At 40.9% G+C, this 15,825-nt stretch overlaps 1 protein-coding gene across 2 annotated transcripts in view; it reads right to left on the bottom strand.

Moving 5' to 3' along the window:
- The window catches only part of DENND2A (DENN domain containing 2A), a 143,211-nt gene that overhangs the window by 52,615 nt on the left and 74,771 nt on the right, over nucleotides 1-15,825 (bottom strand). Inside the window, exons 4-6 of one of the 2 annotated variants that reach the window (XM_037836022.1) lie at nucleotides 9,801-9,928; nucleotides 8,050-8,171; nucleotides 488-685 (exon numbers count right to left, since the gene is read on the bottom strand). In XM_037836022.1, coding sequence (XP_037691950.1) covers nucleotides 488-685; nucleotides 8,050-8,171; nucleotides 9,801-9,928 — 448 coding nt within the window. Of the gene's footprint in view, nucleotides 1-487; nucleotides 689-8,049; nucleotides 8,172-9,800; nucleotides 9,929-15,825 lie in introns of both variants that reach the window. The other variant, XM_037836021.1, reaches the window with a different exon arrangement.

Here is a 15,825-nt window from a genome sequence, read left to right as displayed (position 1 = left end):
AGGGCTAAAGCTGAGCAAAGGTAAATTTAATCGACAACACACACAAAGATGGACATCCAAGCCATCAGTGTCTTTTACCTTTTGGACTGCAGAGAGCAAGAAAAGATGTATTTTTGACAGGTACTGCCTCAGAGCAGTCTCCACGTGGTACCTGCCTCTGCAGTGGGGATTGACAAAGTTTCAGTTGGAGCATGATGCATGGAGCTCTACATTTTGAGGACAGGAAGGAGAAGGAAGAGGCCTTTTGAGGCTAGGTGTTCCAATCACTTTCTGGGATCAGAGGAGTGGTTAGGGCTGGGGGAGAGATGACTAAGAGGCTGGCTACAGGATCATGATGACTATTATGACAAAGGCCCAAATATCCCAGGCCTGCTGGCTTCCCTGTGGTGAAGCAGATAGTAGTCGGTCCAGTGATTTGTTCTCTGCCCAGACTCCTCCACAGCCTTCCTTGCAGAGATCTGAACACAAAGCTTGTTGCAAGAGTTACCTTGGGTATCTTTTTCTTCTTCTTGCCATTCTGTGGGTCTCCAAGATTGAAGAAGGTGTCATCAGGACTGCTGGGAGTGGAAGGGGGGCTGACTTTGGAAGGGGACCCAGTTCCATCACGGCTTAGCTTCCTCGTGTCCAGCAGTTTGAAGTTCCTCCTCTCTGAATTTTGCCAGAAGAAAGCTGGTTTGGACATTGACTGCTGGGTGGAGAAAAGAAAAGTATGAAGGGGAAAAAACAAGAAATGATTTGTGATGCCAGGGATGGAAATCATAAGGCTATGAAGGGGAACTATGCTTGAGTGCACTGGGTTTGTCTATGATCATAACTGCTCAATACACATTTATCACCCAACTATAAAAAAATGGTGTGATAAAGGATATAAATCTAGTCCGGTCTCTCTTTTTAGACAAGTGGGAACTCACCTGGTTTAATACCCTGCCTTTGGAAATGAGGCTTTCTGATAATCTAAGGTACACTCTACTGGGAATTACAAGACCTAAGCCTAGTTTTGACCCTGCCACTGGTTAGTGTGCCCTCTACACAAGTAATTCCATTTCTCTGTGCCTCAGTGTCTTAATTCTAAAATGAACCTTTTTAAAGTCAAAAGGCAAAGGAACAACTGTTAAAAAAAATCTACAACTCACAACATAGAAAAGAACTCATTTTTCCTAATATACAATACAAATTGAGGAAAAAAAAAGACCCAAAAAACTCAAAAGAAAACTGGGCAAAAGATAAGAATGGAAAATTTATAGAAGAGGAAATACAATGGTTCTTAGATATGTAAAAAGATGCTCAACTTTACTTGTGAGAAGAAGAAAGAAAATGAAAACTATATTGAAGAAACATATTTCACTCGAAAGTCAGCAAAATTTAAAAGAAAATTGATAACTCACTATGTTTGAAACGGAAGGAAAACAATCACTTCCACACTTTCATACACTGCTGGTGGGATTGTAAATTGGTACAACTCTATGGAGGGCAATCTAACAAAACTACGAATGCATATACCCTTTGACCCAATAATTCCATCTCTAGGAATTTACCCTATAATATACTCATATTTTGAAAAGCTAAATTGTACAAGGAAACTTATATTGTGCAAAGTATATTGTGCATTGCAACACTGTTTGTAATTACAAAGTAATGGAAACAACCTAAACATCTATCATTAGAGGAGTAGTCAGATAAATTGTGGTACATCCATACAGTGGAATATTCTGTAGCTTTTAAAAAAATTGAAGTACTGATACAGAAGATTCAAGATACATATTGTTAAGCATGAAAAGCAAGTCGGTATAGTGAGCCAATGTTTGTGTGTGTGTGTTTTAAGGAACTATTTTTTCTGGCATATGCATAGAATAGTTCTGGACGGATTAAGTGATTAACTGGTTGCTCTGGCGGACAGAAATAGAAGGGCAAGGGTGAGAAGACGACTTTTCACTGTATTCCTTTTGTACTTTTAAAATTTGGAACCATATGAATGTATTAATTATTCACTGAAATAAAAAACATTAATAAAAAAATAAAATAAAAGGAGCTACTTTATCTACATGCTTTCTACGGGTACTTCCAGAACTCAAGTTTTATGACATTATAGATGTAGATGTCTTTTATTTTCTTAATTAATTAATGAGATTAAATAAGATAAAGGTACATAAAACTCCTAGCAGAGTGCCTGACAGATAATAAGGATTCAATATATTTCTCTTCCTTCCTCTTAAGACACTGACATTTCCCCATACTTTCAGGTGCTAGTTGAATTTTCCTTCAATATATTATTTATGTTCTTTGCCTATTTATCATCTGAGATCCTGCATTTTTCTAACTAATTTGGATGAACTCTCCAAATAGGACTGATATTAACTATTTGTTGGTTTTGTTGAAAGTGTGTTTTTGCAGTGTGGTTTGTTTGTATTTTTATTTCAGTAAGATGGAATTTTTCACACAACTTTTTTATATACTAAAGTCTGTCAGTCTTTCCTTTGTGATTGATTTGGTTGTCTTATTTGTCTACTAAAGCTATCTCCTTTTAGAGGTTTAATAAATATTTAATTCTATTTTCTTGGTTTGCTTTGCATATAGTTTATTCATTAATCCATCAGTAATTTATTTCATTGTATATTAGCCTAAGTCAATTTTTTCTTAATTGCTAACTTATCTCTATCTCATTTAATGAACAAGCCTGTCCACTATCAACATACAATGTCACATTTATTACATACTAAACCTTCATAGAATAGGCCTATTTTGTTCCATTGATTTTGCCATTCTTGTTTAGTACCAAGCAGTATGTAACAGATAAAACTTTAAAACTTTTTCTTTTTAAAAGAGTTGTAGGAATAAAGACTCCTAGCCTTCCTAAGGGTCCTGCTCTGATGTTTTATCATGTTTCTACATGGAACAATAAATTACTCAGCATCACAAACGCTGAGCAGAGGAAGTGGCCAGCCTGGTATCTTAATAATCACACCTGCTCCAGAAAAAGGAATATTGGCAATACTCCTTAAAGGCCAAGTTTCATCCGCAAGGAAGTCCAAAGAAATGGCCCTAATTCTTTCATTGCATTGGAATTTCATATCAAATTGTTGGCAAAAAGCAGGTATCTGTTTTTTGTTAGAGATTTAGTTTGTGATAGTATTTGCTCAAGGGAGACTTGACCTGTGAAAAAGCCTAAGGAGAAAGAAGAACCCTCAGACCTGGTTCTTTCCCTCAAGAAACCCCAGGAATGAAAACACAGCACTTTGTGAAGGATGTCAGGAGACCCGGTGGAGGCTGTGGGGGCCTGTGGTCGCACCAGTGGAGAAGGGGACTCGGGTTGTATCCCATAGCACCAAAATAAGCCACCACTGTCCAGAGAGCTTTCAAGAGGGGTAGAATTTTGTAGCTACTCAACTGATAAAAAGAGATTTAGTAGGCTGTAGGGAAGAGTGTTATAAAAACATCACACAATTTGAGAACAGGCTTCTTGGTGAGGGTGAGCAAATTAGACGAAGGGGGTCTTTATGGCTTAGAGCGAGGGCAGTGAAAAGGATGGGAAGAGAGGACACAACAATGAAGACATGATTGTCGAAGGCCTTTGAAAGTGAGGATGTGATTCTTGGACCTAGCAGGGGTTGGCAAACTTTTTCTCAAAGGACCAGATGGTAAATATTTTAGGCTTTGAGGACCATATGGTCTCTACTGCAACTACTCAATGCTGCCACTATAGGGCAAAAGCAGCCAGAGACAATATGTAAAGGAACGAGCCTGGCTGTGTTCTGGTAAAACTGCATTACGAAATCAGGCAGCTGGCCTTCTGGCCATAGTTTGATAATCCCTGAACTGTAGTATAACAGGGAAATCACTGTAGGACCCTAAGAATGATTGTGTCTGAGTGATCAACAAGAACATACCAGGAGGTCTGGAGACAATTACAGCGTTTGATGGGAGAGCTTCACGCCAGCTTTGGTTTAAATGACTGCCCAGCTGAAGCGTCTTGAGTTATTTCAGGCGACTCAGTACAATGGGCTCCGGCCAGGGAGCATCTTGTTGGGAAGGAGGCTGCGGCAAGGAAGCAGCCAAGCAGCGAGCCTCTGCGGAGGGAGCTAACCTGGACTCATGATGGGTCCGCTCGCCCTCTTGTCTGTGAATGGTGGCTTCACTTCTTCCTGTCCTTTACTGTCCCAAGTCTTCACTGCCTCAGGGGACATCAACAGTAGGAAACTAAAGGGGTCCTTGATAAAAAAAAAAAATCATCTCCTCCTTACCTATCTCAACCTCCTTTCTATTCTCTTAGAAACCTTCCCCTAAAAAGCTGTCATTCACAAAAAACATACACATGTGCTCATATACACCCACAGATACACATGCAAACAAACATTCCCTTAAATATATATACATAGAAAAACACAGAAAGGCATACATGCACATTCTAACAAGTAGGACTCGACTAATGAATTATAGTACATTACAATGAAGGAATACCATGAAGACAATAAACATTGTTTTTAAAAAGAAATTAATGACATGGGGAAATGCTCAAGATAAATATAAAAGTCAAAACTGAATGTACAATATGATCTCAAGTTGTACACACATACAAACAGTGTAAGAAAAAAAAGTCTGGAAGGAAATAAACCAAAGTGTTAACAGTGGTTACCTTTAGGTGTTGGGTATATATGCAATTTTAAAAGACCTTTAAAACACACACACACATACATATAATACCAATCTACTGTAGAAAAATTAGAAAATATAGGTAAGCAGAAGAATAAAACTGCCAATTATGGGTGTGTTTTATTTTCATTACACTTTTTAATAGTTAAAAATTTTTTTGCAAGAATGTAGTATTTTCAGAAAAAAGATTTTTAAAAATAGATCACATACTGAAAAGTGTACTGCTATTTATTTAGCAACACATACAAATAGTACTTATTATGCAGACACTAGTCTACATGCTTTACAAGTATCAATTTGTTTAATTGTCATAAGGCACCCTAAGAGGGGTATACCATTATTATTCCCATTTTATCAGTGAATAAACGGACCCATGTAGCTTAGATAACTTACCCAGTGTCACACAGCTGGCAAGTGGAATGGACAAGTTTTGAATGAGGCAGTCAGGCTTTAGAACCTGCACATTTAACCACGTACTGCTTCTCTGTAGGTACAGCTAAGTAATAGATGATGTGTTGATGTGAGAGATCGGGGCCAGGCTATATAAGCAACCAGTGAATGCTAATAGTGGGGAATTTTTTCCTTTAGGTGTCAATATGGTAAAAAAGAACACTTCACATTCACCTAGCCTAGATTTTCTTTATTAGAAAAATAAGTTCTTACTATAGTCACTGTGCTGTATTAGCTATGGAAATACTGGGGTAACATGCAGGAGGAAAAGGAAATGATCCCTTCTCCGGAGCTTGCAGTTTGCTTAATAAGCATCTGCATCTGCCCCAGCTGCATGGCTGCTCCTTTCTGTGGAAAGTCTGACCAGCTAATTCTTCCCTCTCTACTGGGACTCGGCATGATCTAATTACGTGAAAAGTCCCAAAAGATGTCATAGGGCCTTTCTGCGGCTGGTAGAGGCTCCGGAGACGAGGTAGACACAGAGGGATTCCTTCAGCCAGTTCTGAGGTCCCAGATGCAGCCCAGCTGCAGCAGATGCTCAGTGACTATTTGATGAGCTCAACGGAGGAAGTGGAGAGGTCTGCAGCTGTCCCCCAGAACGGGGGCACAAACCAGACACTCAGATGTGGGAGGGCAGAGTAATAAGCGTGGACATGAAGTCCTGTTGAAGACTTGCAAAGGCCCAAAGCAGCCTATAGATATCAGTGGCAATCAGACATGTGCATTGGGGCGACTGGGTTACCTTTTTTTAGGATAGCTACGTCAGGATTTCATGACATTATTACCTAATATGTTTAACTGTTTTGGTGGCAGAAGTCCATGGTTTTCTCAGGTCCCGGAGGAACAGGAAGGAAAGGGACTTTAAGCCTTTAATTTGTTATTAGTGGGGAGTACTCTGCTCTGAACGCAGAGGGGCTCTAGGCAGATGGTTTTGATTGTTCCTGAGAAGGTGAGGCAGTTCCCACTGCATGAAGTGGGAAGCCAGGTAGGACCTGAAGGGAGGTGGACCAGGTGCAAGAGCTTGCTGTCTTCTTCTAGGTCAGGCTTTTATGATACGGATCCACTATGGGCCATGGAGGACTCCCTACATGTTGAAGACATCCATATCCCAAACAAAACAAAAACACATTTCAAAGGCAAGTAGAAGCAATTTGCTAATTATTGGTTGTCATGGATTATTCATGAAGATAATACTCTTTTCCATATGAGAAAAACAGCAAGTATTGTAGCAATTGGTTTGGGTTTGTAAGACATACCCTTCATAATTTATACTTTCACCTTTTTTTTCTGGAAAACGGGTAGCAGAAAGAGTCCCTCTGTGAACACTGAACGCCAAAGGCATGCCTCATGAGAAGACACCCCCACCCACCCGAAAATGCTGGCCCTTTGGGACCCTGAGAGGAAAATGGCTTCTTTTCTTAGTTTGGAATAGATCATTGCAATGGGATTTAAAAAGACATTTGCAGGCCAGATTTGCCCTTCATTTACTTAATTTTTTCAGTGACTAAAACTATATTAACAACTATTGCTAGGCCTTATGGGAGACACAAAAAACATGACATAATTTCTTGAGGAATTTATAATCTGGTTGGGGAGATGTTTTTAAGATACATTACATGACAAGCCATAATTTGAATAATCTATGTAAGAGATGTCACAAGGCAGTATATAATTTGGTGTGAAATGAATGATTTAGCTCACGGAGTGTTAATAAGAAATCAGAGGGGAAGAAGTCTCAGGGGCTGGGATGGCCTGGGAAGTTGCCTGAAGGAGGCATGATTGAGCTGGACCTTAAAGGATGAGAGCAGAGGTCCAGGTAAGGGTCAAGGGCAGATGGAGAAATGACCCCGCACAGAGACTGGCAAATTATAGCCTGTGGACCACATCCAATTCACCAACCATTTCTGAATAGGTGGTGAGCAAGAAGAGTTTTTGCATTTTTTAAATGGCTGGAAAAATAAATTACTATTTCATTACACATGAAAATTGCCTAAAATTCAAATTTCAGGGTCTGTGAATAAAAACAGTCACGCACTTTCGTTGACATATTGTCTACAGCTGCTCCACTCCACTCTCTAACGACAGCGCTGAATAGTTTCAACAGATTGCATGGGCCCACAAACCTAAAATATTCACTCTTTGGCCCTTCGCAAAAAAAAGTTTGCCAACCCTGGGCCTATAATAGCAGAATAACATGTAGGAGGCTCTGACTGGAAGGGAGTTTTTGTACCTGGAAACTGCAGGAAACTAGGTAGTAATGATGGCCAGAGATCAGTTATGAAGGACTTTCAATGCGAAGCTAAGGACTATGAACTCAGTTCTGTAGGCAATGGGTCAAATTATAATTGTGTACATGAATACAGTTATATTATGTATCTACATATGTGTATATATATTTACATATATACATGGTACAAACTCCAAAAGGTTCAAAAGCATATTCTATAAAGTCAGTCAGCCTCACACCCTGACCTCTGGCTACTTAGTTCCCTTCCACAGAGGATCCACTTATTCATTCTTAAGTATCATTACAGAGATATTTTTGTACATATATGAACGTATATATACGTATATATACAAATGCATATATACAAACATTTTTGTACTTTTACAAACGTATTATTAAATACCCACAAAAGGTAGCATACTCTCAGTCATATCTTTGAGTATTTGTCCCATGTCAGTGCATTCTTCTTAATAGCTACAGAGTATGCAATGTATGGATGTACCATCACATATTTAGCAGTTTGGGAGGTTCAAATGTTATTTTAGGAAGATTTGTTGATTCCAGGAGAACTAGAGGAAGGAAGACCAGTCGGGCAGCTGAAGTGAAAATCCAGGAGCCCAGCTGTGAGGGTGGCCTGGACTCCCAGTGCCTCCCAGACCTCCAGGCTGCTCCAGCCCTTTGCGCTGGGGACCTTCCCCCATCACCACTTCCCCGTGGGCTCATACCTTGGTGGGTGTGTCGGGGATGGAAGAGGTGGGAGAACCAGGAAAGTTCAAGACACACTTCTTCCCCAGGCAGCGACCATGTAACTCAATGTCCTCATAAGGGTTTTCCTTCATGGGCGGATCTGTGGTCAAAGGCAACGGGTCAGGAACCTGGGAACACTGAGGAATTTTTCCTTATGGGATCCCTACCCAATGTCTTGGCCTCTCCCGTGTTGGCCCTTGTGAGGGATGGCTGCTGTTTTGTGATCCAGTCACCCTCTCTCTTGGGTGATTTTCTTTAGTCTAACTACCCATCTCCCCATCCTTAGCCATATAAGATTAATGCAACTACCAGTTTTAGGGCTATAGCCAGTCTGTGTATCCCAAACCCCTGCCTCGGTGATCGGTTCAGGGAAGGGCCCATATCCCAAACCTAATTTAAGCCAATTACTGCACGGCACTCTGTGAGCTTAAAGGGTGGACATGTGATCTATATACACTGTACTAATCAGAGTGAAGATTTCTGCTGGGACTTGTGGGACACAGGCTCTCCTTCCTCACTGGGTCTGAATGACAAAGTATGGATTCCAGGGAGCTATCCTGGGACCATGGGGGAGGAAAGTGGGAAGCTGCTGAGAATGGAGCTAACACAGAAATAAGAAATAGAGAAAGAAAAAGTCGGTCACATGAGCCAACAAATTCCCTTTCTTGTTTCAGCCCATGTGAGCTGAGTTTTCTGTTCCTTGTAACTGAAAGCACCCTCTCTGGTACTACCTGCTAAGAGAAGTCCAGCTCTCATACTCTGGATTTGAGAAGACCACTGTTTGGACAGGAACCCATCCCCAGAAGCCTGGACACTGCAATTCAAATCATCTCTGGTACAATTAGAATAGCTCAGCTAAGTATATTCCCTTCTTCAAGCCTGGTATTTCCTCCTACTACAGAATATCTTCTGGCATTTTATATATATATATATATATATGCCCTCATGCATACACCCACATGGGCTTCTCTCTCTTACCCGTAACCCACCGTAAGTAGAAACCAGGTGTGAGTTCATGCCTTACTGAAACTGTGATCTTCCCTGAAGATTATTTAACTCGCCAAATTTAAATGCAGGAAAAAAAAAAACCGAAAACTTAATCTAAGTCCCACTGTGGAATGTGAGAATTCTCCAGAGCTAGGCAGAAGTTACTTTGCTAATAGCAGTCTGAATTTTGATGCCCTGTTAGTGCCATATTCTTACAGGTTCTGAGACAGTAAGCTGGCCTTTAGTATTTTCTTTCATTCAGTAATCCCTACAATTTACTGAACATCTATTATAAACCAGGTGCTCAAAAGACCATTCTCTTCAGTCCTTAAACAACCCCGAAGGTAGCTATCATCATCCTCATTATACAGATGAGGAAAAGTGAGGTTCAGAGAGGTTCAGTCACTGGCTCAACGTCTTTCAGCAAATAAGTAGCAGAGTCAAGATTTGAACCTGGATCCTGAGACCCCAGGGCTTGTGTATTTCCCATACACAACTCTGCCTCCTTGGCTGTTCAGTGCCAGCCCTTCCCCAACTCCAGCCCCATTTTCCCTCACATATCCTACCAAGCTCACTCTCCTGCTCTGCCTACTACTCTTTCATTTGAGTATGTGTATGTATGTCCTCAAGTGTCTTTGTATGTGTTCGTATTTCTCTTCATTTTAAGCAGCCAGCCCCATTTCCTCTCTTCCCTTTCTCAGACACAGACTCACACCCACACACAGACATTTTGGCCTCTTACCTAGGATGTCTTCGTAGACGTTCTCCTCCGATAAAGTGCGTGTGAGCCCCAATTTAGTCTGTGCATACCAGTCCACCCTGCTGTTCTCAGAAGAAGACTGCAGTAAGTCTTCAAACTCATATGACTTTCTGAGTTGTGCAAGATGGGAGAAAAAAAAAAACAAGACTTGAATCAAATCAGGCTGGTTCAGAGAATAAATACCAAAAAAAAAAAAAAAGACATATTCCCCCCAAAATTCCTACTATGGTGGTCTGAGATTGAATTATGTACCTGAATTTCAACATGTTCTAAATCCACATCCCATGGGTGTGACCCCGTTGTAAATGAGGTGTGGCCTAGGTGAATCAGGGTGGGTCTTAATCCATATTAGAGAAGGCCTTATAAAGAGAACCCAGAAGTCAGAAAGGAGAGGCCATTGCCATGTGATGGGAGACAAACATACAAGCTCAGAAACCCCATGGACTGGCAGCAACCAGCACCAGAATTCTACAGACTCCAGGAGAAAGCAAACTTTGCCTGTATCTTGACTGGACTTCTTATAGCCTCAAAGCCATCAGCCAGTAAATTCCTGTTAAGCCAAAGCCAGTTTGTAGTATTTGTGATACCAGCTCTCGCAAACTAAAACAAATAGAAATCAACTCTGTTTTTTGTAAGAAGGCGGGAAAATCCTCGAATAAGAGATGTGGCTTTTACTGGTGAGAATGTTTATACTATTACGTTAAGAAAAATATTAAATTATATATATATATGTATATATACATAAATACAATCTCAACTTTGTAAACAAATAAAAAACATATAGTAGAAAACAAAAACAAAAGAAGGAAATGAAATATACAACTGCTATCTCAGGACTGAGCGAGGACTGTGGGCTTCTTTTCATTTTTACTTTTCTGGACTTTTCAAATTTTCTACGATATGGATGATGGAGCACATATTACTCTAAAAATCAGAAAGGAATGGTGATGGCAAATCCAGAGCCTGCATGCCTCCCCTTTTCTCTTCACCCAAGAGGTTATGATCTGTATGAAACAGAGGCCAGCTAAGACATCTCCTCCCTCCCACCCCTGGGTTTCTTTCCGTGGTCTGGCACTTTCTCTGGCTTTCTTTCCCCACCTTCTCCCCACATCTACATCCACAAGGCCTGTTCCTGTCCTGCTGGTGTCAATTCTAATGTGAAGTCCAGCCCCTTCTCCAACTGTCACACACAAAAAATTCCACTCCCTTTAAGTTTCTACGATTTTTACAACTTACTGGAAATTTGGGAGGTCATAAGATGGGTTATATTGTGAAACATGCAGAACATCTGCTATCTCACAGGTTCACCCACCTTCCTTTTTCTTCTCACTCTCCCTGTCCTTCTCTGAAGCAACCCTCCACTTTCCCACTCAAGCTCTGGAGGCTCACCTTCTACCCTGAGTGGATTTGTCAGGAATTTGTTCTGAACAAATGTGGGCCTCCCTTGAATGGGATTTGGGTGAACACACAGCTCACACGCGTTAGCTGGGGCACATCCCCCCAGCTGGAGCTGGCTTCATCCCGGCCCCTCATGCCTCCCCACATGGGGTACAGATGGTGACAACCCTTCTATGACTCAGGCATCTTTATCTTCTTTATTTTGTTCCCACATGTCTAGCCCAGTGTTCTGCACACGCTAGGTGCTAAATAACTGTGGCTGACCACTAAGAAGTGTAAGTGTCTTTGTTTCTTCACACGCACTCTCGATCTCCCTCCAGCCCTGAGGAAGGTGCCCTTCTAGTAGGCCAGCAGATAAGACTGTTGGCTCCAGGATCAAGCAAACCTGAACTGTCACTCACAACCTGCTTAACCTTAAATGAGCTACTTAAATGGGCTGAAACACAGTGGTCTGATTTATAAAATAATAACTATCTCATAGGATTGTATGAAGAATAGGAAGGATAGTGTTTGTAAAGCGCTTATTCGGGGACATGGTGGACTAGCGAGCTCCAGAACTCAGTCCTTCCACCAAAACAACTACTAAACAGGCAGGAATAGTCTGAAACAACTATTTTAAAACTCCAGAGGCCAAAAAAAAAACAAACAAACAAACACTGTACAGCATCCAGGAAAGAGTGGGAGAAGAGGCTGATAGATGATAGTAAAGAACTGTAAATTTTTCTCTCTGGTGCCCATCTCCCACTCCAGCAGCAGGCCACTGTGGGGTCCAGTTCCTGGCCAGCTGCTGCTGACAGCAAGGGATATAGAAATCCTCTTCCCCAAGAACAGGGGTGTGCATGGCCGATCACTGATCATGGCTTTTGATTAGAGAATTCTGATTGCTGGGTCCCGGCTCTGAGGGCAGCATTGTTTCAACCCTCCCCAGAAAGGGTCAGAGGTGGTAGAGATTCAAACATGCAGGGCTTCCTTAAGGGTGTGGGGGAAAAGTTAGCTGAAAGGCTGTGTTTGTTGGGCAGGCTGGGAAATCTCAGGTTTGGGGAGTCATCGGAGACGGGCACCCTTCCTAACCCCCTCAAAGGGACATTTTTGGAGCTGGTCTGTGCCCCCTTCATGGGTCCTGTTTTGGATGGGAAAGACTGAATTGGGAAAGTCCTCTCTGGGGTGACCCTCCTCCCAGAATTTTTCCTATAGGCAAAAGTAGCATGAGGCAATGAAAGGAGTATAAGAACCTACAGAGGTGGACACGTCACACACAAACCTGGATTGGGAGGAATGCCTGAGATTGCAGCATAAAATCAGAAAGTAAAGACTGCAGACCTGAGCTGGGAACCCTTCCCCCCAAGGCAGCCCAAACTGCAAAACCTTGCTGTGATAGAGAGCAGCACTCTTTGAACAAGTGAATATACCTCAGTCCAGCTCCAGTTGGGGTTTTGATTAACAAACATGGACTACTCAATACAAGCTACAAATCCCCAACAAGCAGACAGAGGCTTTTAGTGACAACTGAACTTAAAGAGCTGGAGGACTTCTCTGTGCCGGGAGGGGGAGCCCAGAGGACCAGGTACTATCTCTGGTTGGCAGGTGAAGCTGGGGGGACTGCGGACTGACCCTGAAGGGGGGCTTTCTGTCCCTTTTTCTCTCTCTCAAACTGGGAGGCTCAGTGGAGAAAGCTGCAGCCATTTTCAGTTCACAGCACTCTGACCCAGACAAGGGTGAAGACAGCAGAGTCAGAGAGACAAAGAACATATCTAAATGCTGATGATCACTCCCTAAGGGGTGTATCTTCCATAAGAGGAAGGAGGTAGTGCTCAGCCCTACTACCCACCTCCCATTCAGAACCAGACCCCAGAGCCTGGGGGAAAACAGCCAATACAGAAACTAAGGACTAAGGGGGCCACACTTCCTTATACCAGTGGGGAGCTACAGGCTGACAGGTGCCACCTGCTGGGCAGGTTAGGAAAAGCACAGCTGCTTGAGGTCTCAGAGAGTGTCAATCTTCTAAGACACACCCTTAGGGAAACCTGATACTGAATATTGACCCCTTCTGAGATCTGAGCCTGTTCTGGTCTGGGAATTCCTGATTGGGACAACCAACGAAACCAGATGCCTAGACAACAGAAAACTACAACCTACACTAAGAAAAATGAAGTTATGGCCCAGTCAAAGGAACAAACTTAAACTTCAACTGAGATACAGGAACTGAAACAACTAATGCTAAATCAATTCAAAAAGTTTTGGGAAGATATGGCAAAAGAGATGAAGGCTATAAAGAAAACAGTGGGTGTACATAAGGTAGAAATCGAAAGTTCAAAAAAACAACTGGCAGAATCTATGGAAATGAAAGGCATGACACAAGAGATGAAAGACACAATAGAAACATACAACAGCAGATCTCAAGAGGCAGAAGAAAACACTTAGGAACTGAAGAACAACGCATCCGAAAGCTTACACACAAAAGAACAGATAGAGACGAACGGAAAAATATGAGCAATGTCTCAGGGAAATGAATGACAACATGAACCACATGAATGTCCTTGTCATGGGTGTCCCAGAAGAAGAAGAGAAGGGAAAAGGGGCGGAAGCAATAATAGAGGAAATAATCAATGAAAATTTCCCATCTCTTACAAAAGACATAAAATTACAGATCCAAGAAGGCAGCGTACCCCAAACAGAAAAGATCTCAATAGGCCTATGCCAAAACACTTAATAATCAGATTATCAAACGTCAAAGACAAAGAGAGAATCCTGAAAGCAGCAAAAGAAAAGTGATCCATCACATACAAAGGAAGCTTGATAAGACTATGTGCGGATTTCTCAGTAGAAACTATGGAGACAAGAAGGAAGTGGTGTGATATAATTAAGATATTGAAAGAGAAAAACCACCAACCAAGAATCCTATATCTGGCAAAAATGTCCTTCAAATATGAGGGAGAGTTTAAAATATTCTCTGACAAACAGGCAATGACAGTTTGTGAACAAGATACCTGCTCTACAGGAAATACTAAAAAGAGCACTACAGACTGAGTGAGAGGTTTGGAACACAATTTTGGTTGATGGTAGCATAGAAATGTAAGTACACTGAATAAAGATGACTGTGAGTATGGTTGAAAGAGGAAGGTTAGGAGCATGTGGACACCAGAACAAAAGAGGAAAGATAAAGACTAGGACTGTATAACTCAGTGAAACCTAGAGGGTTCAACAATTGTGATAAAATGTACAAATGTGTTTTTACATGAGGGAGAACAAATAAATGTCAACCTTGCAAGGTGTTAAAAATAGGGTGGTATTGGAGGAAAAATACAATCAACGCAAACTAGAGACTATAGTTAACGGAAATATTGTATTATGCTTCCTTTAATGTAACAAAGGCAATATACCAAAACTAAATGCATATAAGAAGGGGACATAAGGGAGTGGTATGGGACTCTTGGCATTGGTGACGTTGTCTCTTTATTCTACTTTAGTTTAATGCTATCTTTCCTTCTGTTGCTTCCTAGTTGTCATGTTTTGCTTTGTTTTGTGTTGTTTTCTTTTTTTTCTTTTTTTTTTTTTGTGTGTGTTGTTTTCTTTTTCTTTTTTCTTTTTCTTTTGTCTCTCTACTTTCTTTGACTCTTCCTCCTTCTTTGTGGAAGAAATGAAGATGTCCTTATATAGATAGTGGTGAGGGTGGTGAATACATAAATACGTGACTATACAGGGAACCATCGATTGTTTACTTAGGACAGAATGTATGGGGTGTGAACAAAACAGTCTTAAAAAAAATGGATTGATGAAGAAATCTTGAGGACACAATATTGAGTGAAATAAGTCAGACACATAAGGACAAATATCGCAGGGTCTAACTGATATGAACTAATTATAATATGTAAACTCATAGACATGAAATATAAGTTACCAGGATATAGAATGAGGCTAAAGAATGGGGAGCGGTTGCTTATTATGAGCAGAATGTTCAACTAGGTTGAACTTAAGTATTTAAAAATGGACAGAGGTGACGGTAGCACATTGTGAGAATAACAGTGCTGAATGGTGTGTGAATGTGGTGGAAAGGGGAAGCTCAGAGTCAAGTATGTCACCAGAAGGAAAGTTGGAGGTTAAAAAGATGGGAATGTATAAAACAGTGAATCCTGTGGTGGGCAATGTCTGTGATTAACTGTACAAATATTAGAAATCTCTTCCATGAACTAGAACAAATGTATGACACTATAACTAGAAGTTAATAATAGAGGGGCATATAGGGAGAAAAGTATACCTATTGCAAACTATACACTACAGTTAGTAGTCTTTTAACATTCTTTAATCAACAGTAACAAATGTACTATACCAATACTATGAGTCAATAATTGAGGGAGGATGGTTAGGGGTATGGGAGGATTTGAGTTTCCTGTTTTTTGTTTTTTGTTTTTTGTTTTTGTTTTTGTTTTTTGTTTTTGTCTTTATTTATTTTCTGGAGAAATGAAAATGCCCTAAAAATTCAAAAAAAAAATTAATTGTGGTAATGGATACACAGCTGTATGATGGTACCATGGGCAATTGATTGTACACTTTGGATCTTTGGATAATTGTATGGAATGTAAACAGTCTCAATTAAAAAAAGCCTATAGAG

Source organism: Choloepus didactylus, chromosome 5 (assembly GCF_015220235.1).
Source record: "Choloepus didactylus isolate mChoDid1 chromosome 5, mChoDid1.pri, whole genome shotgun sequence".
Lineage (NCBI taxonomy): Eukaryota > Metazoa > Chordata > Mammalia > Pilosa > Megalonychidae > Choloepus > Choloepus didactylus.
Note: the sequence above shows the minus strand (reverse complement) of the source record. Positions and strands in the feature narration are given on the sequence as shown.